General features: G+C 40.1%; 1 protein-coding gene across 5 annotated transcripts; it reads right to left on the reverse strand.

Annotated features, from left to right (window-relative positions):
- Nucleotides 1-26,717, reverse strand: micu1 (mitochondrial calcium uptake 1). 5 transcript variants are annotated; one of them, XM_044045372.1, is made up of 14 exons: nucleotides 26,608-26,717; nucleotides 23,030-23,194; nucleotides 21,881-22,061; nucleotides 18,989-19,151; nucleotides 16,314-16,357; nucleotides 13,988-13,999; nucleotides 8,826-8,831; nucleotides 7,999-8,113; nucleotides 6,656-6,738; nucleotides 5,961-6,161; nucleotides 4,620-4,757; nucleotides 3,167-3,275; nucleotides 1,085-1,174; nucleotides 1-926 (listed from the first exon to the last, which is right to left on the reverse strand). In XM_044045372.1, coding segments are annotated over exons 1-14 (1,470 nt in total). In that variant the 5' UTR covers nucleotides 26,610-26,717; the 3' UTR covers nucleotides 1-765. The 5 variants fall into 5 exon arrangements, with proteins under 5 accessions (XP_043901307.1, XP_043901309.1, XP_043901306.1 ...); XM_044045374.1 differs by lacking the exon at nucleotides 13,988-13,999; XM_044045371.1 differs by lacking the exon at nucleotides 13,988-13,999 and having other exon boundaries at nucleotides 8,826-8,915.
- Nucleotides 26,718-27,806: the final 1,089 nt, after the last annotated feature.

The following is a 27,806-nucleotide window of genomic DNA, read 5'->3' on the forward strand; positions in this document are numbered from 1 at the left end:
TATTTTTTTAAAACATCTTTAATAAAGCATTTCTTTCATCACACACCAGCGTATATATATATATATATATAAAGTGTTAATCTGAAGAATACACAGTGAACAGTACATTTTAAAGCAAGTCAAGCGTCTTGATCGTTTCGGGGCAAAATGTCGCGAGTAAAGTGGCCGCGGGAGCTAACAGACTGATTGAAGAGGTGCTGACAAGATTATAGACTTTTGGTCTGTCCATCCAAAGAAACATTTAAGTCTGATGTCAGCGCAGAACAGCCATTCAGCAGCATTTGAACTGCTGAAGGTCACATTAGATTGATTCCACCACTCGTCTTCCCTTTTGCAGTGAAATGTGTTCAATACAGATATTGGAGTAATGCTTTTAGTGAAAAACAGTTAATCCACAGACACTGCATTCCTCTAAAGAATATGGCAAAAATATACATATTTTCTACGACGTTTGATGGTATGCTTAAATATATACAAATACCCACAATGCTTTCTTAGACAGGCATATTAGAGAGGCCCTCTCGGACACAAAGCGCTGTGTCAGCATGCTTCAGTCACTGTATTGAAAGCTTGAACTACATTAACATGCGTTAATGATTGATGATGCCCCTCCGAGCCGTTGTCCTAATGAGTTCATGGCATTAATTGTGTATTTAAATTCTCAAGACCTGTGGAAGCAGGATGCCTTTAATGCTTGACGTGTTGTTGTTGTTGTTGTTTTTTTTCCCCACATGCTGTCCGTCTCTTTTGCTCACACATTGCCTACTATGTTTTGGGTGTGGCGAAGTCCCAGGCAGTGTCCTGGGCACACTTCACCATGGCTCGCACCAACCGAGTGAAGCCCATGTCCTTGGGTTTCTCCAGTCCCCGCATCAGCCGTTGCTTCATAATGGCTATGAACTCCTTATTACTAAGCTCTCCATTCCCTGAGGACACAGAGTTAGGAGATGAAATAATACAGGATGAGCGAGTGTGAGGAGGAGATGACTTCAATTTACTGATATTTTCCATCCGTCAGTGTGAGTATTGGCTTGCCGCATTTATTTGCAGCGGGAGAGATATAATGAACCTGTCAGTTACTCACCATCACAGTCAAAGAGAGCAAACACCACATCGCACACATGATCCGACAGCTCTACCTTAGCAACAGTGCGGGCCACCTGCTTCATGGTAACTGGGAGACGGTGGGGGGGAGGGGGGGAGAGAGATTCAGTCAATAGATAGTTAAGATTAGGAGGGTTTCTACATTTGAGAAAGACAATGTATTGCTGTTCCAGAAAACACAGCCACATATAAGACATTGGATTTGGTCAAGAAATGACAGAACTTGAATCACAGATGAAATGAAAAGAGAGAGATACAAGACCACCTTAAGATTAAGAAAAGGGAGCACAGACAGCAATCTACCGTACCTCCACAACACTCTCACACAAACGTGAGACAAGTACTACTTGTACTTGTTAGTGTGTAGCCATGCAGCCCAAACAATACTCTGGAAACAAGCACCCAGGGTAGATCCTGCAGCAGCTGTTTCATCAGTGATTCAGTTGTGCTGAGAGACAATGCTGAATCACTACACTAGATGAAGGAAATTGACAAATCAAACAATAGTCATAGAAAAAAAAATACTTGTCCTCACTGCTTTCACTCCTCTGACAATAAAACTGACATTTATTAGGATGCGAAAGACTCTTTTTTCAGTAAATTGCAAACATGGAGGAGTATCCAATCCAATCCAACTTTATTTGTAAAGTGCTGAATAATAAATAAAAGGATAAAGGCAATAAAACACACCTAATAAAACAACTAAAATAAGTTGGAAGACATAAAATATGGGTAAAAAATATATAAATATGCGTAAAAATATATAATATATAATATATAGCTTAAACTACTTAAATAGTGTCAAAGGTCAATGAAAAAAGATTTGAAAAAGATAAAGAAAAGTAGACTATTTAATGACTGATTTGTCACTTGGTAACTGGTTTTGTTGAACAATCATTCACTGATACATTTTCTGACACTTAGTGACAATTCTAGTTCTTTCAGGGGGATTCTGAGGGCATTCACGGGTAAGACGAGTCATGCAATCTCTACTTGTAGTTTTCTGGGTTGATCTACCAGTTGGACGCGCCAGCTCGACTCTATGACTTCAAATGATCAGATGCCAAAACCTTCTTAACCGGCTCAAGGTTGTAATCTAATGGCGCCAACAGAAGTACATCATCTGCAAACAGCAGAGTGGCGATTCTGAGGCCTCCAAATATTACAGTCTGCCCCCAGATTGTGCCTTGAAATTCTGTTCATGAGAATCACACAGAGGACAGAATATGGACACAACTCTCAGTCTCAGAACTCCATAGTCCTGCAGTCTCTCCTGGTCTTGAGCCTTATCCAAGTCCATAACGCACAAGAAGTTGAATGTTGTGGTTCACAGCCAGGCTCAAATCTGCATTGCCCTTCCTCCTTCACAAGGAACAACGAGCAGTGCCATAACAGCCCCTGAGGAGGTTGAGCATTATGGTACCACAAATCTTTTGAGTAAACCCTTTGGTCAACATTTCCTGACAACATGAGAACTCCAAAGCTTCAAAATGGATGTTCACAAACCAAACAGTGATACCTAGGGTCAGTTGCCAAGTCCTGTGTTCCTTCTGTATCACAATCATTCTTCAGAAGAGAGAATATAGACTGACACTGTCTAGATTTACACCAAATAATTACAGGTTTCATCTTTAGCGACTGAGAAGCGTCCAAGTGCAGCTGTCTCACATTAAAGGTGTTTAACTGGCAGAAAAAAAAAGGTTGGCTTTTGTATTCAGTACTGCAGCAGAATTGCAGCTGCGACACATGATGAATCAATTTCATTGAAAAATGAATTTTATGACCATATTAACTGAGTTTTAAGGTGAAGGGTGCTCTTAAGCATGCCGCCCTGATGGAAGAAGTGGTAGACACATGGACGGATGGAGAAACAGATGACAAACGGCTAAGTTACAATTTGGAGTACAGCCAGGCAAAAAGAGATGTGGGAGGAGGATATGGCTGGATGGAGAGTTAACAGCTTTGCGAGGAAGAGGATGGAAGTGACAACAGTTACGTCTAAAGGGGAGTAATTAGGAGGAAAAAGGAGAACGTCAGCAGAAAGGGGAAACCACAGGTGTACCTTTATCTATGGAGGCTCCAGCCATGTGGTAGAAACTCAACGCTGTGTCCACATCATTCACGTTCTTTAGGAAAGTAAAGAAATTCTCCACCTCCTCAAATGTGATGCCCTGCATGAGAGGGGTAAATAGGTTTAAAAAAATAAAAAAAAAGACTGGGTGAGAATACTTGGGGCAAATCAGGGAAAGATTATCCCTGTAGATTTATGTAAGCAATTCTGTGCAAAATTATCCAAATACTGTGATGATTGATGATTTGACTGCACAATGTCATTCCTGGAGCCGCTCAGCAGTGGGACATACACATGAATACACAGCAAGCAGAGATGAATAAGGAAACAGACGGTCTTAGACACACATGCACACGTACACACATACAAACAGACACACAGTCAGTCACACAGCTGCCACAACGCTAATGAGCTCATTCACAACAAACAGTAAACAGCTGGTTTTAGGCAGTAAATAACGTTTTTCTCGTTTACACTACAGGTTACGCCAAGGCTGAGAGACATAATGATGGAAAGAAGAGGGAGAGATGGATGGATGGGGAGAGAGAGAGGGAGAGACAGACAGAGATATTTACTGCAGTTTAATTCAATGGAGAGACACAACTCGGGTAACATTCATCCTCTTGTTTTTGTCATGGAGTGGAGAAATGTCAGCATCCCTGATGTTTTCTTGTTTTGCTATAAACTGCTTTATAAAAGCATAGTGGTACATTAAAGTAAACCAACAAACTAGGATGTGACTCTTTTAAATAAAAAAGTAAACTGAAGAACCTCTGGGGATACAATATGCATGAATGTTACTTTAGTCATTCGAATTACGGGGCTCATTACAGTGCAGCAGAACCAGGATGACCTCAAAGTTCATGTTAAGCACGAGAAACAGGAAAGGTACACATAGACTGATGTTTGCTTCAAGCCCTTTCCTTTTAGAATATTTTTACATTTTTATCCTGTTTGGTGTGTCCCAGTAGAGCCACTGCACTGCCTTAAGTGACTGTCTGCAGAAAAATAGCTGGGTGAGGGAAAGGTAAAAAATCTCGTTGTTATACAATTTGCTGTGTACTATGAAAGTAAGCCGAAATAAAGGGTTTTGATTGATAGAAGAGAAAACAAAAACAAAAATGAGGACATGGCATAAAAACAAATACTGAGTGTGAGGCAAAGGGAGACACCGGCTGCTCTGTACTTGGTCACCACAGAGACAGTGGAAGTGAGTGGAGAGTGAGTGTCAGTCATGTGGATGATATCAGGTTCTGAATGTGGTGTTCTCTCCCACTAATGTATTACCTCTAATCCATATCATTCACACATTCACAAACTCAAAGCACCATCTCCATTTCCCTCTGGCACACAGTGTCTGCCAGGCATCCTCACATGTACAACAGTTAGTTAAGACACATACACACAACCACCAGAGTTCTGTGCAAGCATGACATTTATCTACCTGTGCATCCTTAAACATCTTCTTCAAACCCTTCTGCATCTGCTTGAGTTTCCGAGATTGGACTCCGCTGTAGGCCAGCAACATGCCGCCAAACTGTCTCTCAGTGATTCTGCCGTCCATCGGATCATTCCTATCAAACTGGAGGAGAGGGAAGGCAGAGCAATGAAGATCGGAAACTAGTGTTAATACTGGTGTCAGGTTTCAAGTTGAATCATATACTGAGCCAGTGTTGGTGACTTAAAATCTACATAATACATTTTTTACCATGTTGCAGGAGTGGTCAATCCAGTCAGGTCAATCTTTTTGACGGCAACAAGCCTCCCCCTGTCTTTTCTCTCTAAACGTGCCAAGCTCTCAAACTGATCATTTGTGGAAACCTGTGAGTGTCAGCTCATGACTAAGAGAGAATAAGCCTGGAGTGAAGATTTGAGGAGTGAACCGTCTATTAATGCACAGGCAGAGAATTTACCTTTTGTAAGCGGAGGTTCCTGGCTATTATGACATTTTAGTCTGTATGCATGATATTCAGTGTAGCTGTGGGGAAGGTGAGGTGCTGTGTTTCAATATCTATATGTTGTGCTTTGAATTCAGGGGCGATTCGAGATCTACCTGGAAATTTACCAATTAGGGATATTAAAAGAGTAACAAAAAAGAGAGAGTGGGAGAAAAAAATAAGTGCAGTACAGCTGGCAAAATATGGCACAGTATGAGCTGCACTCTCCTCAACTGAAGAAAAGAACAAAGGCGAAAATGACTTGTTTTTTTAAAAAAGTGTCACCCTTATTTGTGGCATTCTGACTGCACATTCTGAACCTTGTGTTATCGTTAACACTCGACAGACTGTACTTTCTTTCAAGTCCTATTCTTAGAACTTCAGATGATGCTGCCCAGTGATGTTCAGAGTATCAGTCAGACACTACCCACGCTAATTAAAAGAATAACCATATGCTCAACAGCACTGATGAGTTGCTGTTACTGCAGAGACAGGGGAGGGTTGCTGAGGAAGTGGCAGAAGATGGCTTTTATATTTCACTGTCACAACTCAGAGAGATGCTGACAGACAGGCATTTTTGCCAGTGCCAGCCCTCATTTGCCTATGAGTAGTTTATCAACTCATTCGTCACTTCTCCTTTGGGTTTGTTTGTATATTTACTCAGTATGACAGTAAGATTTATTTCCACTGAGTCAGAAAGCTGTTAGTTTTCATGTCCCTGAACAGTCTTGAGATCCAGAGCAAAGCCACAATATTCAAATTAATTCCTTATAATTGTACAAAACAGTGCAGTACACCGACAAATAAAAAAAAAATTAAACATTCACTTTCCCCACTTCTTCATTTACCTCTAGTTTAAGCACATCATGCTGCAATTTCCTCTGAAACTCCAGGAAGCTACCAATGGTGAGTTTCCCCTTCAGGTCTTCTCCAAAGAAGTAAGTGGTGAGAGCAGAGCTGCAGCCGGCTGTCTTCAGGGTGTTCCCTGTGGTGGAGCGGTCGCGATGTCGCATGCCCATGCTGGTCTGGGAGCGTATGATGCTCTGGACCTAAAAATGAAAGGATGTCAACCAGGATGAGGTTACTTTATACTTTCTGGAGCAAATAAATCTATCACATTTTAGAAACTGTCGTAAAAATGATTTAGTAAAGCAAATAAAGGTTTGTGTGAGATTATCACGGTGCAATTTACTTTAAAAAATGGGATTTAAAACCCCTTGAATAATGAGGTGTTAATTTAAATACTGTATGTCTATCATAATATATGTAGTATGCTACATCAAACCCCATTGGATCAAGCGATAGGATTGAGCAGAGCACAAAATGTCAGTGGTGCATACCAATGCAGGAACCTGCATTTATTGCTTGTCACTTTGCATTAGTAGTAACTGTAATGCAATTAGGAGCTACACTAATATTATAGCGCAGCCCAGATGCAGGCACCTGCTGTTTTAACCTTCCGTTTTCTTTAATGTGCTATGTTATTCAATATGATTTTGTGCTTGTTTGTGTGTGACAGCTGCATGCAACACAAGCTGCTCACCTGTTCAAACTCCTCCAGGTCCACCTCCCCGTCACCATTGAGATCAAACATCTTGAAAGCAATTTCAAAGTTCCTCTGGGGAGCTGCACGCCACAGTATAGAAACACACACACACACAGAGAAAGAGACACATCCTCACATCAGCACAACACATCAATGGCGATCAATCAAAACAACAGCTAAAGAGTTTCAGTAATAATATATCAACTATGCAGCATATTCAGCCTTAGGATGCTCTAATTTGTGAGCCAGCACACAGCTGCACTATGAATACTACACAATCGGCTAACAGCTGCATCCTCAGCCAACAGGTGAGCTGCTAGTAGAGAACCTGCCCTCTCTGTATGAGCAAATGCTAAAATTTGCATCAGGGACATTTGAATTTGTGTCTGCTGCACCTCCGTTTACATTTTCTCAGCATCTGCCTCAAAAACCATCTACACACACAACCTCGGCCAAGAGTCAGCACATCCTGTCTAATGATGATGGTAAAAAAAAATATGCAAATCTAATATAAATCACATATTTAAACCCACCATCTGTTTTTTACTTTCTTAATTTTTTGGTGAAGATGTTAACATAGTCTTCTCCACAACATGGTCTGCATCATTTTAATAGATACACTGTCCCTCTGTGGCGCTCATAATGTTTAAGCAATGCACATTTTGCATGTAAGATATGCGGGCTATTACGTCACACTGGACAAACACAGCATATGGGGCTTTACATATTTCAATCTCCAGTATAAACTGAATCACATGTGTCTGTACAGTGACCTTCAGAAACTGCATATTGCTAAAAAAGAATTACTTAAAAGTATTCATTTCTACAGATGGAAAGAACATGTACAGTAGCACTATGAGACTTAAAGCAATGTGCACTTCTGTTCAATAAAATATGATCTCATGTGTCCTATTTTTATGGCCGTGTTAAATGGATTGAAACCAAACATCAGGCACCCTGCCCTGACTGTTTAAAAATGACTCGTCCTTGAAAACTTCCCAAGAGACTTTCTCCATATGACTGGATTATAATAAGAAAAACAAGCTAAGCTGGAAGAGAGAAGTTTACTAGCCACGTGAGAAAGCCATCAGAGCTTAATTTAAATGACCATCCACTACCATCAGTGTAACTGAAGATCATGGTTGAATGTCAGCTTCATGATAACGTGATTAATCATACCATATTGGAACATTGTGAACTAATAAAACAAAAGGCAAAGACGACACAAATTTTCATTGATTTCTGATCAATGTGGAATATTTTAAGGATATGGGTTTTTTGAATGGGTGGGTCAAAAGAACAAATAACAGGAGGACTGTGGAGTTCAACAGTGTACTTACTGGACAGCACAGTGGTGAGAAAGATATAGTCAGAGAAGGAGATAAGGCCACATTCTCCCAGTGAGAAAAAAATGCTGTCCTCATCTGCAAACTTCTCCCTCTCCTGGGCGATTTTCTGCTCATCCAGGCCAGGACAAACAAAAGGGGGACGACAAAAAAAGACAGAATTTCACATGATTCCGGTGCACAAGCCTCACAGCCTTTGCATCTACCCAGGTGTGGCTGTGTGTGTGTGTGTGTACACGTGTGTGTGTGCAAGTTTGCGCACACACACTCGAGTGCACACAAACACACGCACAAAACAGAAAGGAGAGCGCATGTATGACGACATGTATAAACTGTCACGATAACGTTCATGCAAGTGCTGCATACACATGAAGCCATTCAGGCAGGTGAGTGTGGTAGTGAGAGTTTGTGGTCAGTTCAAGTACAAGACACATTATTCACCAGAGGCTGTACTCACGGTGTGAGACTGACATAAAAGAGAGGGAAAACATCACAAGAGCCTGTAGCACGGACACACACACTATTGATTAACAATGCCTGTAACACAACCCAAATGTATTAATCATTATTAACAAAGTGATTTTAACTCTCTTTCACACACAAACACACATTAAAGACATTTTTCCGGTTAGCATGTGTATATCCACAGCATTGCATGAAGAGTGCCACTTAATCACATGCACACAACACACTCAGTGAAAAGAGACTAAACAGAGACAGTGTCCCGACTGAGACAACACTTCATTAGAGAGAGGGGACAGATGGACAGAGCATGCCTAAGGATGGAGAGGCTGGGCCTCGCTGAGCCCACGTGGAGTTACCTCCGTCTGCAAGGAGTCCATTTCAGAGGAGGAGGAAGGAGGAGAAAAACTGTTAGATAACAGCACGGCGTCTGCTGTCTTTAGCAGAGCCTTGAACGACAAAGACACACATGCATTCATATTGTTGCACACAGCACAAATACACACAGAAAACCTCTTGTTCCAAACAAGATAACTGGGGATTCCACTCAAATTAGGAATGCAATTATATTTTCTCCATCTCTACTGTCTACGATTACAATGTACACTCATGAACAACCATGCCTGTTGAAAGTAGAGAGAATAAAGCAAGGACTATAATTAGGCCAAAATGTAAAATTATACTGTGCCACTAACAAGGCTGTTATAACAGCCACTTAAACCCATTCAGTGACTTTCCATCTTTTCTAATATTGTAAGTAAGTTGTATCACTATTCCCAATCCATGTCCATCGGTACTGTATCCGTGGTACAAACAAAGAAATGTAGTTGTTACAGTGAAATATGTGAGCTGAAAATAGAGTAGGAGAAGGTGAGAGAAAGGTGAGAGAAATAAAACTGTTATTACTCTGTGGGGGAGACATAATTCATTTTTTCGTTTTTGGTTCAATGAAAGTTGAAGACCTTCACTGTATATGTAGAAGAAAAGAAGAGAAATGTAAAACTACATTGTGCCCACATAGGAAACAGAAGCAAAATGAGAAAATAAAAGAGGTTGGCGTTGGACTCCTGAGATTGGAACAATAACACTCAGAGAAAAGACCCCCTAGGCCCGAGGTGAGCCAGTCTAATGTCACTCACACAACCTCACAAGTGTGTACCTAAGCAGGCAAGTGTGTGTTCACTGCTACACAGAAAGCTACACAACCCTGCACATTAAAGACATAAACACAATGGTGCCGATTATAATGATTACAACAGAGGCACTGAGTACATTAGGCATAATAATAACTCATTATTTTTTCACTTCAGTCCTGAGTCAAGGACAAAAACACCCCCGCAGAAGAGCCAAAATGACATTTAAAAAGAACAAATACATATTCCATGAATAAAGACTGGAACCAAATAATAAATTCAGCTGATAAAATTAGAGCTTTCAGACTGTGCATGGACATACTTGCTAATAAACCCAGAACTTTCTGTCTACTCAGACAAAAGCCAGTGTCCTAGTTAGAGGAGAGCATGGTTATCTCTTTTGGGATCCCGCACTCCATCCACCGACTTCCCTGCTGAGCTGACAATATCGTCTAGCTTTTACTCTCGCTCTCATATATGGTGTGTGCTTTATCATCATGATGTATCACTACAGCAAACTTGTGCACTGATGTAACATTGTGCATGCTGTGAGGCAGAAATTTTCCATGGAGCATGTGGCTCTGCTAAGATCACGCCTCATGTTCTCCTTCATCCACCTTTCTACTAGTGCAAGATTTAGCCTCCAACTCAAGATAACCAACGATAGATGATCCATCAACAAACCATTTAACTGTGCAGATATGTACAAAACATAACTCCAGAAGTCCTGCGAGATGTTAACAGTGCATTAAGGCACTCTACCTTAAGGAAAAGTTAAATTAAGCATTTATATATTGAGGATAAAGGCCAAACAAGACCAAAGTGTATCAACTCCAAGTCTTCATCAGGTTGTGACAAAACAATTCCAGACACAAGTAGCTTCATGTTGCACAGCTGTGATACCACACACTGCTCATAGAGAGTGCTACATAAAAAAAAAGTAAACTAAAGAATAAAACTGCAGTATAATAATGTTTTTTTCTGATCAAGTTATATTATAAAGTTCTTTTCTATTGTATTCTATCTTTTTTTTTTTTTTTAAAAACACCTGGATCAGCTGGATTCATGCAGTGCTTCCCTCCTCTCTTGTAAACAATGTGTACATATGCAATTTCGATATTCAGGTGGGCTACACAGTTATGTATTTCCCCAATACAGACTTTAAAATCTGTTGTGTTTCATCAGTCTGGTCTTTTATCAGTTTCGAATTATCATCTAGTTAATTAAAAGCCCACGACTCCTCTGTCAATGTTAGTCTGTTATCAGTGACGACTGCTCTCTTAACATCTCCGCCTTGAGCTCTGTCATGTGATCATACATGTGTCAGCTAAGTTATGGCTGAGTCCACAGGCTGTGTCCAGATGACTGACTCAGCCACTCCACTAGTCTGTGTGCTGAGGCAGAAACATAGTACTAACGGAGCTGCTGGCTGAACGATGCTGGCGGCAGAGCAGTCAAATGTATTGCGGTCATATACACAAACCCACACAGATGGGGATAAGGGTTTGGTCAGGGCTGATCTCCCCAGTGCACCAGGCAGACATACAGCAGCCTGAACAGCTGCCATAGCCAAATTACAACTCACCCAAGCTATAAGTGTCCCACAAATAAGACTCATATAAGTCAATCACAGCCAGCCATGCATGCAAAAGGGCTAAACCTCTCTGTTCAGAAGCACTCTCTAATCACACCACTGGAAACTGACAAACCGGAAAACTGTTACATTTTCTCTAGCTTTACAAAAGCACACGGCGTTGTTGATTCAGCATCCATTTAATTAATTCCAATTCCAAAAAAATCATGCATCATGGGTTTGTTTAGAACAAATCCAGAAGCTATTACAGCAAATTAGACTAAGATTTACATTAGGATGCAAAAAATAGGAAAATATGCCACACATACATTTCTGCTGCCTTTAATCTTATCATTTACAATGCTCCACAAGCACTTTGTGCAGCCAGGCACTTGGCTGATGACACCTTAGACTTGGCCCTACTGATCGGGCTGCAGTGCTTTGTTATTGATTAGCCCGTGACCGACACTGCAGCAGCAGACTCCCTGATAACAGGAGATAGGAATAAAGGCAAGTGGATGATGAGAGACGAGATATAAGCCCATAGTTGTGTTAACGCTTTAAAATAATAAAAACCAAAACCGATGATATTGTTGTTGCACCTCTGAGCACCACAAGAAAGAGAGCAATATATATTCTTAGACCAGACAGTTAGTGTGACTTAAATGCCGGATGTTACCAAGCGACCTTGCATCTCTTCTACAGGTGAGTCTCAGTAGAGTTTGGTCTACTGGAGCATGGCACCATTGGGGGAATCATTCATTAAAATAAAAAAAGCAAGAGGAGTAGAGTGTGACAGTGGACAGTGCAGAGCGAGTCAAAGAGAGAGAGAGGAGAACACGAGACGAATGCATTATAAATGTACCTTTATGTCCTTTGTGCCGCTTTGTGTGATGTCGTAGCTCTGAGCTTATTGACACTTTAGCAGGTACAATAAAAGATGTGGGTATCAAAAGAAAGGGGACATCACAATGGCCTTTTTGAGGGTAAAGTGAACCTGGGCCTAAGTCTCATGTTTCTACATGGTGGCTGAAAGCTCTCTTACACACAGTTAGGGCATGGCCTCCATCCAAGCCTTAGATAAAACCACAAAGGACACACCCTTGAAAACCACAGTTACCATCAACACATAAAAATAAAGAAATAGATAAGAATCCATCCTTGACCATCAGAACAGTAAAGATCAAGCGTGTTTTTTCCTCTGTGTATGATGACACCTCAGAACCATCAGAACAATGTGTAGCTAAAAGGAACACTAATGCATTAGCCTCTGCTTTGATCCCAGGGGTAACTGCAGAGTAGGTGTACATTTAATCATAACTCATAATTATTCTGGGAGGCCGATTCAGAATAATCAGCCCTGTGATACGCTAAAAAAACACATTTCTCTGGCAGCTGTCCTTTAAGAGCAGAAGGGGAACCAAAATAGCCGACCAGGTGTACAGACAACCCAACCTCTTCTAGATTAGGACAGGAAAAGACAATGAGATAAGGAATAGAATTAAGTGTGATTTTTTTTTCTTAGTAGAGTGGGTGAAAAAGTGTGTGTCAGAACGGAAGACTGTGGATTATTTCTACAAGGATGTAGAAATAGAGCTGACAGTCCAAACAACAGTTCCTGGGAGATTCCTGTGAAATCAGAAACAGTGAACATGACAACAGTTGGTGTAACAAGAATCGTGTTTCCACTGAAACAGCGCTCTGCGCTCCCTATGAGTGACAGCTGTCCTCCCCCAGTCACAGCTGGTCATGAGGCAGACGCTATGGCTTTATATTGAGAGGTCACAGCACACAGCAAACAATTGTCATACATTTTAGATGTACAGAACAAGTACTGCCTTCAGTGACGCTAAATCATGCTCTACATAAATCATGCAGCATTGACGTCCAGGGGATGGATTTGTAAAGCACATCAGTACAGCCTCAATGTTAGCTAGAAGAGCCGTCTGCTGGGTCCAAACCCATCCTGTGATGCCACCATGCGTAGAGAGAGGGCGCCACCACCAACTACTTTCTCTGTGAGACACAGACAATAGAGCAGTGCATGCTGGGGAAAGGGCTTAAGTGCCAAAGCAAGTGGAGAGCTAAAGGTGATCTCTGAGAAGATATGAGTATGAGGAGAAAAGGAGTGTTTAGAAAGCAAGACAGAGGAAGTGCAGGGGAACAGCATTGCTATGATTCGGCATTAACCAATACAAATGACAGCTAATTGCATCTCAGCTTTACAAAACTCAACATTTTTAATTTGGGACACTGGCAAAATGATGTAGCGTTGTTGCAGTGTTTTATAATAATCCCTGTAAAGTCACTGGTAATAATTCAACAGAAAAAGGCATGGCAAGCAGCTGCCAAACCAAGCTGCACAAAGGGCACCAGGGAGGTATCCAACACACAGTCCCACAACAATACAGAGTTTGTGTTTGCATAAAGTGCACTCACAATAGGGCACATGTCATCGTCAGTCTCCTACACTCCCTGTTATTAATAAATGAACAGGTTGTGACCTGCCCTTTGCTGTGCTCAGCTTATCTTTACGTCATTTTGACTGACAGAGACATTCAGAAACATTGAAAATTATGAGAGGTCGAGGCTAATTAATCAACACTCAAATGTATCTACTTAGCTGTTCCCCTGGACTAACAAAAGTAATTAACTGTGTTGTCCATTCTTTTACAGTGGAGTGAAAAAACTGAGTAATACAAAGAAAGCTTTCAAAAAAAAAAAAAAGAGAGACAGAGGGAGAAGTAGGTAGTGACTACAGAGTGCAGTTTTTCATTCAGGTGCACACATGCTGCTCAGAACACACACCCCATACCTGCCAGAAGTCCTGCAGAGAGGGAGGGGCAAAGGGCAGCAATGAGGAGGGAGGGAGGGAGACAGAAGAGAAGTCGGGAAGGAGGAGAAGAGGAGGATCGGGGAGTTCGTGGGAAGAGAACGGGGGATCAATAGATTGAATGATTGGGGAGAAGAAAAAATGGGGAGCCGATGATGGTTATTCACAAGAAAAAGGAGGGGAGAGAAAATGGAGGGATTACTTGTTATGTGAATGAGAGAGAATGGCTGATAATTGCACAAGAAATTAATCTACAGTTAACAATGGCAAGGTCAGGACACATCAATACATGATTACTGTATCTGAAGGCATGCCCACATGATCCGGGTAAGGGTCACACAGAGTGAATAAACAGTAGATTAACAGCAGAGACATGCAGCGGAAAGACTGACTGAGCAAACGCAGCAATCTCATTTTAAGGCTTCTAAAACAATCGTCGTTTCCATTGACAGGAAAGCAAAAATTAAACAAACAGAGCAAGTCAATATAAACAGTTGTTAAACAACCAGATAGGGCTTGTACTGTTTGCTGACATATATATTAATTTGTTCCAGATCCTGGAACAAATTAGCGTGAGCAGGAGAGAACAGGGGCAAGGATGCAGTGAGAGGATTACAAAACATACACTTTTATCTTCCCCTTAAGGCAAATCTCTCAGTTTGTGAGGCAAATTTAAAATTACACCACAGGAACTAAGACACGGAAGTCTTTAAGGAGAGCTCTCCTGTTACACTCACATAATACTCTACTCCTTACTGCAGTCAACCTTCACCTAAATCATAGTTTACCACCTCACCCCTAACACACCCCGTCTACTTCACCACACCCTCCAACAACAAAAAGATTTGCACACTACAAATACTGCGCCACTAAAGTTGCCATGGCCAATTGCATCAAGCTCTGATTCATTGCAGTTTTTAGTTTCATGTGAACTACATTTCATGGGTTCTTGGCAAGAAACTGGAATAGATTATTCGCCCTCCAACTAGCTAGCGGTGCCCATTAACCCAATGAGATGTAGGCACATGTCTCTGGGCAAGAGGGGTTTGGATAGAGCCTGAGAGGGAGAGGAGGAGTCGGCCACTCTGGCCATGACCAGAAAAATCTCAGGGGACATGCTAAATTCAGCATCAAAGAAAACCATGTGTCCAAGGATTTGCCTGGCAATCAAAAGAAAGACAAGGCCTGAATATAGGAATAACATTTACATAACCAGACAAGGGCCATAAACGTGCAGTGCTACATTTCCATTTGAGGCGGCCACAAAATTTTAATATGCTCTGGATAAATGCAGAGCAAAACAAAATCTCACTTTTATTCTTTAGTTTATATTCAGTTTACAATGTTTTAGAAGTCACAATATTCTGATTATTGCTTCCAGTCTCAACTAGTTTTTTTCATTCTGAGTAATTGACAGTTGAGAAAGCAAAGCAAAGACAAATAAGCAAAGAAAAGAAGAGTGCATATTATTTCACCTGAATATTATATTATATATATTGTTTTATATTTTACAATTTCAGCCAGAAATATGTATCTGGATTTCATTATGCTTTTACATTTACATTTCTAAGAATTGTGATTCAGAAAGACAATAAATAATACAACTAAATATATGCTTACAGGTACTATCACATTGATTTTAGACTTTAACAGAAGTAAACCCTCGCTTATGTTTTGATAAGCAATGCCCAATTAAAAGTTAGTTATGGGAATTGAGGTACAATTTTTCTATCTGATGTTTTTTTCTCTCGTTTTACTTTGTAAATCTACACATTTAACACCATAATTTAGGCATCTTGCTAAACATTTTCTGCATGAAAATAAGTTAAATATTTTACAATTACATGTCATATTTCAGACAAATTTCTGAAATGCAACAAAATAAAGGAATATTAACTTTAAATGTTCAGTTTTGTACATTATGCACAAGAGGTACAAGAGAATAATGCTGAAATGAGAGCTCTGTCAAGTAACTAGAACACTGCTTTTGGGAAGACAAGATTCATTTATCTTTAAGTTCCTAATTGTAGCTCTTTTGTATTATGCTGGTGATGGATGTCAGACAGGCCCACACACCATGATGGGTAATGTGCATAAGTGTAAATACTCTCTTTTCTGTATAAGACAAACTGATCATTTTACTGATATTGCCAATTATGGGACATCACAAAATCAATGAGAAAATGGAAGTTTCTACAGTTAACTAGTTTAGTTTATATTCATTTTTTTGGTTTAGATTGAACATTTTAAGTTAAACTCCCTATTGCTGACCTTCATGATTGCTACAGCCTCAATGCCCACTTCTTACCTTCCCATCATAGCGCTTCACAACAAACTGATCGAGGCCTAGATCTGAAAAAGAGAAGGAGAATGAACAGGAGCATACAGATTAGGAGACAAATAACAGACAAAATGACAGGCAGATTAATTACACATGAGGGACAAGATTAATGCCAAGCATGAAAATCATGAAGCATTTCACCTCTGGTTATCATCGACACTTGTTAAGAGATTAATATTTGTCATTAATAACCTATTTCCACTTTGCCTGGTCTTTAATATAAACAATCATCAACATTCCGCTTTGACTTTTCTGATCATTAGTTACTACAAAGTTTTCAGTCAGGACTTATTTATAAACCCCAGTCAGCGACACAAAGCAAAATCGACTGTATGAAGTATTTACATTTACAGATTCAGACAACTTTATTGATCCTGAGAACAAGCATTTATCAAAAATTCTTCAACAGGCACCTTACATTCTGTTCAGCAGTCAGAAAGCTGAGAAGAACTATGAGCAATGTTTGTATGTATTGGTTGCTTGAAATGAGCAATTTGATGAGTTTGGTTTGAATAATCACTGTGATGAAGCAAATAAAGGTTAGGAAAGTAGAAGTTATGGTACAGAACTTTTACTTTACTGTAGCTCTACTTCTGTGTTGAGTATTTCTAGGCAAAATTCACCAATGCACTTTCCAGCTAAATATAATTCTGATATTTAACTTGTCCTACTTTTTACTAAACCTAATGAAACAGACTTTAAACATAAGCTGTGATCTTTTAATCAAAAGGACAACTATACCACCAAAAAAAAGTGGCATTCTAAATTATTATACCTCGTTAAGGTGATTTGTTTCAAAATGACTGTGAGACACAACCGTTACCATCTGTTAAATGAATCTATAAAATATATCCACGACCAGTGCCTCTGGGAGGGAGAGGGGAACGTCAGAGAGTTAAACAGGCTCTTCATATCACACAGCATGGACTAGCAGCATGCTGGCTGATAAAACAGTCTTAACACTTTAGTGACGCTTTGAGCATAAATCTCACATGAATCTCACACTAATGAAGTGCATACCACGTTTTTGTTTCAAGTTGGCTTCATCAACATAACAGTAAAACATAGTCACACTCCAAGACCAAGAAAATAATTACACAGCATCAGCGATAAGATACATATTTAAGGAAATTTAAAGTGTGTCTGCTGAGTAAATAATTATTCAGTTGTTCAGTAACAATAATATGATATTTCCAATTCAGGGCCTGAAAATTCTGAACTTAAGCATTCTGGTACAGTTCTTAAGCCCATATATCTACACAAAATATTAACAGTTTGTGAAGTCATACATTTCAGCTTAACAAGTTAATAGTAGCAACCTGACTAAATACTTTTGAGGATAGCTGGGTCTAAGGGTTACTCATCAACCTTCAGCTAAAGAAAAACAGCTGATCATTTAAACAAAGGTAACTGAGGCTCAAATTAAAGACTGTTATTGAACCTAATTTAGGTGTATCTTTTTCTTATCCAACATAATTCAGCTTGTTGTTACTTTAATTCCAGTTTCAAAGGGCAAAAGACAGAATCAAGACATGATGAAGAGCAAGGGATTCATGTGAGGTACATAGTTTAAGAGTGGAAGGCCAATGAGAGACCTGCTAAGCCAAGTCTTGAGTATGGTTAACAGGTAAAAATGCTGAGGTGAGGAGAAAAGAGTGTGTAAGGACTTAAACAGGTCTGTCTCAAACATGGTGTATGTGACAGGCCCATTTAAGTGCTAACATCAGGCTTGCTTCCTCAACTATAAATCCTCAGGATTAAATGGCTCTTACACATTAAAAATTCATTCATTTCATGTGATGAAAGTTAATTGCGATACAAGAAGATCTAACTGGAGTTGTCGTGTTGAAAAACGGGATGAGATGGAAGTTAAACATGTTGAGCTCCCTGCCATCCCAGTCCCCCTATGGTGGAAGATCAAATATCTGTTACTGGCTTCATGTGAGGCGCCTGAGGTCTGCTCTGGTTTGAACCCGTTAATTGATGCACCAACTGCTGTGTTCGTGATTCCCTCAACTCAGCATGCCTGGCCAGTCTTGTCATCCCCTCTCCTTTCCCCTCTTTCCCCCCACCTCCCTTAGTCCTCTTGAACACTAGGGAACATTAGGGTGTTTATATTCTGAGCCATGACTGCCACATGTGCGGTCAGTATGAATGTGAGCCATGTTGGGTAATGCTACACCACTGAAGGCCAATTGGACTCACCCTGGAAACATCTCACCCTGGAGAGTGATGACCATAAACCATCAGCATGCATGACACATGCAGTTTCCCACAGAGTATTTTCGTTTACGGCATTGGGGGTGGTGTTCATCAACACCAGTTCACTCTCACTTACAGTGCCTGACGTACACCTTGCACAAAACTGCAGGTAAATAAGATATGACTGACAGTGCACAAGCTAGCACAAGGTAAACCTTACTTCAAATAGCACTGTATGTGAATCTAAAACACAGCTATAGAGGGAAAAGAAAGTTATGATTCATCAGGCTATAATGGGAAATTCCATTACAGCAGGTTGCTACAAATGTATTTGGGGCCAAAAACAGCTGAAAAAATTCACTTAATTCTAAATGAGTAATCTTAAAAAGCATGAACTCTCGTGGACCACTGGATGTTCAGAAATCAGAGAAGAAACTCACTCTCGGGCTGCTTCTCGTTAGGTGTGATGGAGCGTATGAAGTCCTGGGGCGTCATGTAAACCTCAGCATCTCCATGCTCGCCGATGACCTTCAGTGTGGCAAAGTAACGGAAAATCTTGTCTGGAGTGGAGTAGGCCCTTATTCTGTTCTCATACTCCATCACCTGTAAAGTATAATTCATTTCACAGGTTAAAAAGTAAGTGTCATTCCAACATACAGTCGGGTCCAGAAAGTAGATACTGAGATACCAAACTAATAAAAATTAAAGGAGTAGCTACATTTAAAACATGTGTGGAGCAAGTGAATCTTCTGAGTGAGGGTTTAGAGAGTGCAGGGGGGTAATGGAGTGACTAGAATAAGGAAAACAAGGTGTCAGTCCCATGTGTGAGGTTAACCTTCTGAATCTTGACTCAACTACTATCAAAACAGGAAATCGTATCAGGGTAGAATGAAGGTAGACCACGGATTTGTTCTAGGTCACAAAGCCACATCCGCACTAATAATTTCGTTTTAAAAGGCATCCTGACTTTAGCAAATGCTGCAAAAAAACACAAGTGTGAAAATTTGACCAACATTCACCAACGATAGTTTAGTCGGACTAAATAAAAACAGTATGTAGTCTCTGCTAACAGAAATAATTTGCCTGCGTATTTGTATAGTGACTGAGGAAGAGATCTCATGTCATCACTGGAGACATATGCAGACATGAACTAATGCCAAATTCAAACTGATGAACTGAAGAGTTGTGCACTTATGATCTGATCACCAAGGACAAATATTAAAACAGGTAAAAACAAGACCCAAGGAAAAATATGTGCTTAAGTGTGATAGGTTTTCAAAGGTGTTGGACAATCATTTTAAAATGACACTAAAGGCTTTCTATTCTATTCTATTCTATTCTATTCTATGTGTGGATGTGGCTTGTGGGACACAGTGAAGTCCAATTATTTGTTTTCATTGGCATTCTAATAATAAGTTGCAGTGTAACTGGGAAACACAGGTGGTTATTTTGTGTGACACCAAACAAAACCCCTATGGAAATGTAAACCATTTTACAGTCTAAACTCTGACGCTGTATTCCATTTTATTTCAAACAAGAGCGAGAGTGAGAGATAAAGGATTTGATCAAACTACACTTTCTTGAGTCTGTAACGGTGATTAAAAGCTTCAGTTATGCTTCATCATTTTAATAGCCTTCGATGTCTTGAGGAAAAATGACCACATGCATACCCTGCAGAAGAAGCAACCCTCAGCGTGTGGAAGAGAAGTTACAGCAGAGTCATGTGGAAAAGCAAAGACTATGAGTGATAAAAAAGCCCCGGACAAGCTGTCATCTCACTCAAGTTCTCATCACCTCAGATTTATAGGCCACTAAAGTCAGCATCACCCACACACTGATGGAGACCCAAGTTCATTCTTTTGACCTTTCAGTCTTTTATGCTCTCCCTTTCCATTACAAAAATTACATTAACTAAATTGTGTGTGTCATGCCTGTTATTTACGGTATTTTTCTGCCGCAAGAATGGTAAATCAGTTTCAAAGTAAGGTGAATGCACTGAATTTTAAAGCACAGACGGATGTGGATGGGGAAAAAGTCCCACTTGCTTGCTGCATAATTTGGTGAATATATATTATTTTGAATGAGCTCACCAACGTTTGAAAGATGTAAAGACAAAAGAACACGTAAGAACCAAAAACTCCAAACATAAATATTCAACAGACATGTTGATGTGATTAGCTTAAGCAGATGTAGCATAGAGAAAGGATGGATGGATGACTATTGGCAATATCAAATGGGAAAGAGAGTGAACCGGTACAGTCAGGAAGGACTGACTGACTGACTGAATGAATGAATGAATAGTGTCTATTACAAAATGGGTGCCAGTTCCTTTTCACACACTTTCACTGCATTTGACATGTTATTTATAGAGTTGAATTCTCAAGGAGATGTGGTCAGTTGTATGACTATGGCATGGCCTCCATGACGGAGCATAGTTTCCATAGCAAAAAGCAAATCTATATTTCTACTCGGTTGTTGTTTTTTTACTCCCCCCCTCTGGATCGGATACTAGTTCGTTGCAGAATACCTCCCGCTACACCTCCTTTTAAACTTAAGTGGTGAGCAGAGAGGCTTCGGGTATGCTTTTTACATCTTTGGAATGATGATGTGGCCAGTATTCAAACCGCCAACCTCGCACTCCAGAGGAGAACTACTCTTACAAAACAGACCATTATATTTGCTAAAGAAAATATAAAAATCTGCTCCACAAAAAATTGGTCCATAAAGACCAAAACAACCACCGATAGATATATTCGTAAAATCATCCAACCCTTGTTCAACCCTTTTTCCAGATCGTAAGGAAGCTAGCTCAAACTCTATTTTTACCAACACACAAGTGAATCATGTGTTGCTGTGATTCACTATAACAGTTTGCTCCCTAGACATCTACTAGACCAGACTATGACTGCTGCACAGTCAAAAGTGATTGTGCCATTTATAGTTCTGCACCTGTAACTTAGATGTGCCATTGCATCACATTGTTTCTTTCAACCTCCTTGTTTCTCCAACACCAATACACTGAGTTTCAAACCGGGTTTATTATCCATGTTTTAGAATATTCAGAAAACATTTTATTCTGTATGTCTGTTGTCATTTGCTGCATAATTAAAAGCAATAAAGTCTTATGAGTGGTTCAATAAAATCTTATGGGTGGTTCAATTATTTAGGATGGCAGACATGCTCGCTGATTTGCTCGTGTGTCAGTGAAAAATATACTGTCAAAAATATACTTGCATTTGCATGTTCAGCATTGATCAGAAGGAGGATAAAACAGCATTCTAGATGGGAATAAAAAGACTGTCTGAATGGCTGATTGTTTGTTTATTGATTACCTTGCGGTCACGGAATCCGGAGCGGGGCTTCTTTTTTTTCCCCTCCCCTTCTTCATCTCCACTGCTGGTCTCCACTGATTTCTCTGACTCAGAGTCTGAGACTGTACCCTTCATGAAATCAGTTTCCTCTTCTCCTGGTTGACCAGAGTGTCGAACAGAGGACCCAGCGTCTGCATATGCTCTTTTTTAAACAAAGAAAGAGATTAGACAAAGATTAATATCCAAGGAACAGTTTCATGTTGACTATCCTACTAACAAGCCCAGGTGGACCATGTAGCCGACTACCTTTTACAGTGTGAACTGTGGTTATGATACTAAGCAGAGTTTAAAAAAAGAGGAATGAGAATCCTGCAGAGTGTTTGTACAATTTGCAGAGGTTTTGGCAGGCAGAGAATATGACAAACTCCAACTCGCCCATTTTTCTGACTAAATTGAAAATTGCAATACACATAAATAGCTGGGTCTGTCTGTAGCAGGCTGAATAATTCAGTTTAATGAGACACAAGGAGAATGAACCCTGAGGTGAAGGCCTGGAACGGTCCCGTCCCATCAGTTTCAAATGCCCTGAGGCACCATCCATCACTCGACCTACTGCAGCACAGTCATCATGTCCCGACAGAGCACTCACATCAACACTCTCTCTACCGTTTTGCTTTAACTAAACCCCAGCCTCCTTAGTAAATGATAGCCATAAACATATGACACCTCTGAGGTGGTAGCTTTGAATGTCATCAGAAATAAATACAGGGAAGGAATTTAATTTCTTTACACCAACAATTGTGTAACGTAAGGCAATCAAATCTGACATGTGCTCAAGAGGAAACCTACTGTTGAATTTTGCACAGTAGGTAAACTAGGATTTGAAAATCCTAGTTTACCTCCTCAGGAACTGACAAACAGTATAAGCAAGCTTACAAAACAAAGTGGAGGACACACAACAGCAATGCTCTCAATATATGGTAAATGGTATGTATTTATATAGCACTTTTCTAGTCTTGCTAACCACCTGAAGCTGCTTTGCACTACAGCTTTGCCATTCACCCATTCACAGATCATATCTATGCACAGCACTTGCTGTGTGTGTGTGTGTGTGTGTCATGTGTGTCCACAGGATTTAGATAGTATGTAGAAGTACTGCCTGTGACTTACCTTTTCCACAGCAGCCCAGCACTGGCAGACACGCCAGTTACTCCAGCCAGAGCTACAAGCATCAGCCTCCTCTGACCAGACCCTCTCACTGCCCCACTGTGGTAGCGTCGGGACCACTGTGTTAGCCCCACTGAAACTGCGGACAATGCCCGCAAACGAAACATCCTGTATTGGGAAAAGAGAAAGGATGTAGTGACACATAGGACCCTATTGCATTAGAAATTACCAAAATGAATCCAATTTCAAATCAATTGAAGAAATATTCCGGCCTCACAAGAAGTTTGTCTTCTGTTTAAAATTAGCTCTTTATTAAATTCCACAAAGTCTGTGTTTAAAGTGTGTAAATTAAAATAAATAATAAATACTGCTTGGGAACTATTGATGCTGAAGATTTGGAAAATCTGACCAAAAACTAATTAAACACACTTATCGCAAAGCTTAGAACAACAGCAGTTCACTGTCATATTCTCACACCTTAATTAATAAACAAAAGAAAGCCAGGATTAAATTAATTGCCACCAGTGCTGCTAAGCTCCAGAACTTCATCTTCAACCAGACTGTTGTTTCATTTATCAATGTCACAAAAAGGCAATCAGCAATTAAGCAAGGTAGTCAGTGTGCATCTGTAGCTCCTTTGTGTGCTCTATTCAGAGTGCGGGATAGAGGACTTAACTCCACTGTGGCTTAAAGCTGCCACCTGTCAATATCCTATTAACAATTCAGGCCGTGATTGTCAAAATGATTTGGCAGAAATAAAAAAAGATGACAGAGCATATTGCTGGAGTGTTCAGCAGCCTGTGAAAGCAGACTGGATGGTCGGAGTTTAAGAGAAAGTATGCATGTCATTTCTGTGAAGCTGGAGACAGCTCAATCTGAAAAAGACTAACAACTTCTACACTGCTCTTTAGGACAACCTGAGAGATGCTGGTACAAACAGCTGCATTATTTAGAGCCAAACAACATAAACAATGAGCCATACGGATATAAAACAAAATAGAAAGAAAGGCCATCCTTTTCAAAATCATTTTTCAAATGTTGCCTTGAGAAAATAGCCTGATACCTAAATTAGATCTGCCTGAAATGTCTAGGTTACAAATTTTATGTCCAACTGAAAATAGCCGTTTCATCTTTGCCCAAACAACATATTACACAAATACAAACACACTCATAAATAAGAAGCAAAGGGATAAACACAAAACTGTTCTGAACTGAGTTTCCAGCTGAGCCACCAGAGCCAATCGCATCTGACACAGGGCGATCGCTGGGCTGACACACAGAAACGAACAATAAAATCACACCTACAGTTGATGTGTCAGATTAACTTCTGCATGTTTTTGGACTGTGGGATGAAAGTACCCGGGGGAAAAAACATGTGCACACGGAATGCCAACATGCTAATGCCATACAGAAAGACCCTCAGTCGGACCGGGTTGTGAACCCAGCTTTTTTTTGCCATAAGGCAACGGTGCTAGCCAGTAGCCACTACACTACTATGTGGCCCTGACTGCCAATTGTGGCTGATGAAAATAATGTCCACCTGGGTGTTTGAAATGTCTGCAGTGTTAGAATGTCCATAGTGAGGATTAACCATGATCTGTACAATCCTAGAGTGCTTGGATATTGTACAAAAAATATATTTTTTGAAGCACTCCAATCTTTCCCACTAATAAATTAATAGTCCAAAAGTGACAGATCACTGAATTGTATTTTAAGTCCTACAACAAACCTGAGCCAATTAAGAGTCCTGATAAATTCAGGCATGACACTTTAATTCATTGTATGAATGTGATGCTGCTCCATTTCACTCTGAGCAGAGTCATTTAAGACATTATTTTTCCTTCTTCTGACAGTGAGATTAGCCAGATCCACAGCACAACCCAAAATCACTTTCAGCCAGTTCGTTTCAACTAGAAAGTGAAAAAGAAAACACAAACTGATGAGGTGTCTAACCTAGTAAATCAACATTAGCCCTGATCATTCTCTACCAACTAACATAAAATGAATGTCTGCTGTGTTCTTTGAAAATCCTATAGAAACAAACAGGAGCTGAAAGACTCACCTAAACAGACTATGGCAATTATAATTTATGTCATCAATTAGGATTTGTAATATGTGGTTCTCAGATGTCGATAAATGCTTTCCAAGGTTCCTTAATTTTGTATTTCCTCTGTTGCTCAGGTATGTTTTACGCCTCCAGGTGGTAGACATAAACACAGAGAGATGGGATTTTTGTCGGAAGAAGAATTGTTGAAGAAACTTGCATAGACCCACAAGGGGGTCTGTAACTTACTTATGGTATATAACAGCTTTCATTTAAGTTTACTGGTTGGCATAGGTTGAAAAAAAAAACACTTCTCATGATGCCATAGTCCATCTGGCCAGTTTCATAGATTAAACCACACACACATACACACAAAAATAACAAAAGATGTTTATACACACTATATGAACAACCGGTGTACTGACCAAAAAGGGTTTAGGTTGGTCGACAAACTCTATAACCTTAGCAGATCTGACAGCTCAAATTTCAAAAACTGTGGTCCAGTGATACACAACTTCCCCTGCAAATGTACCTTGTAAATTGAAAAGTTTAGATTCAATAGAGTTTAACATGAGTGTTGCGGAGGGCGCTGGTGCCAATCCCAGCTGACATAGGGCGAAAGGTGGGGTACACCCTGGACAGGTGGCCAGTCCATCACAGGGCCACATAGAGACAAATAACCATCCACTCTTGCACTCACACCAACCAGTCAGTTTGCCTAATCACCAAATCTGCATGTTTTGGGACCATTAAAGAAAAAGAACACTTGGAAAAACAGCATAATACATAAAAAGAATAAGACTCCAAAGACACACAAAAAGATGCATAATGTATACTCCTACAAAAGGGCAGGTTTACCAATATATTCATTTCTGGGACTGATAAGAAACATTGCTTTAATCGGATGCTGGACAGGACCAAAATGATCACACTTTTACAGTCGGCTTAACAAGTAGCCATAAAGTCCGTATTAATCCACTAGTGAGTAAATTAACTCTCTCGAATTGAAAAAAAAATATATGCATTGTTTCCAGATTACTGTCCAGGGTGTACCCCGCCTATCGCCCGATGAAGCTGAGATTGGCACAGCACCCCCCGCGACCCTCTGGTGGAGGATAAAGCGGTTAGATGATGACTGACTGTTTCCAGATTCTGGTCCTGTCATGTCTGTCATGTCAGAGACGAAACGCGCACTAACTTTTCCTCCTCCTGATGCACAAGGACGCGATGTTTTGGTTTCAGCCTTAACTTTACACTCATTCTGCAGGTAATACATTTGCTGTTACTTATCTGCTAACAAATAGTAAAACTGTATGACTTTAACAGCGCTCATTGGTCTGTATCATGCATTGGTGTTTGTGTCAGGCGCTTAACCGTTTAATGGAGCAGCCAGAAGAGCTCCGAAGAGCAGCTAATGCTAGCTGGATAGCAAGCTAACAGTGAACGTCAGGATAAATTCGCTGCCATAGAACTGCGACTAGTTACACAGTGGTTGGTAAAATAGAAGTGGGGGCAAGGAGACGACATGGTTACTCACATTAGTGTCAATACAAAAGCCAGTCAGTCAAAAAAAATGACAATATCTTCGTTTTCGAGAAGGTCCTCCCCTCCTGTGTCTGCAGAGATGGTACTGGAGAGTACACAGCACTTCCGTGTTCAGCAAAAGCGGGGCGGGGAAACATCTCGGCACACCGGGGCGCCGCCCATGGCAGTTCAAGAAATTCAAAAATTGAATATGCAGTTTTATAATGTTACCAATTATAATTACGGCCTGCACACTCACACAGTGGTGCAAGGACCTATTATTCTTCCAGCAATTTGATGGGGTTTTTTTCCCAAAGGATAGCATTTTTCAGGCCCTAAACGTTTGTAAAAATTGCATGGCACAAATCGCAACTGTTTTGCAAAATTGCAAAATGGAGAAAGTCGAAACTAAACTGCACCAAATTTCACGAAACGTGTTGAAAATATCACAGCCCAAGACCAACAATAAAGTCCATTGGGACCATGGCCAACAAACTCGTCTGAGCATGTCAATTATACCAACATCAAAAAATGCATTAATTTGTAGTAGCCACAGCAAAGATGAAAAGGAAGTGCCCTGTAAGGGACCAACCCTGAACACGTCAACAAACATAAATTCACCCAACAGGAAGTCACCCATTTTCAATTTAGCTGCCGTTTTGCCCCGAAACAGGAAGTGGCTTGTAACTTTGCTGTACATTGACAAATCTGCTGGCCAGAAATCATCAACACATGAAAACTCCATGGCATATCACCACACCAGCATAAACCATAAAGAAAATTAAAACCTATCACACATTTTTCAGTTGACACCAAACTTTTTGTAAAGCATCTTCAGACTGTCTTTACCCAAATTATCAATATATCAGATTTGTAAATGGTTGGGTAAACATATGCATGCAAATTCTTGCTAAATACTGTAAATCCTATGCTTTCATGATAATAAAATAATCCATTCATGAAGATTAAGTGTGAAGATCCAAATTATTCAGGGTTCATTTAGAAGCGTAGTGTATATTTTCCATAAATGTTATGGGGAAAAAATAAGACTATAGATAAGATTATAGATTTCTGAATTGATTATAATGACAAGACAAAATTGCTGTACATATAAAGAAAATATCACCACTGTTAAAATATTGAATGTATATAATGTGTAATTGAATATCCAGTTGATTAAAAATGCGTAATTCCAATAGTGTAACTTCATTT

The sequence above is a fragment of the Solea senegalensis genome, linkage group LG15, assembly GCF_019176455.1.
Source record: "Solea senegalensis isolate Sse05_10M linkage group LG15, IFAPA_SoseM_1, whole genome shotgun sequence".
In the NCBI taxonomy this organism is placed as follows: Eukaryota; Metazoa; Chordata; class Actinopteri; order Pleuronectiformes; family Soleidae; genus Solea; species Solea senegalensis.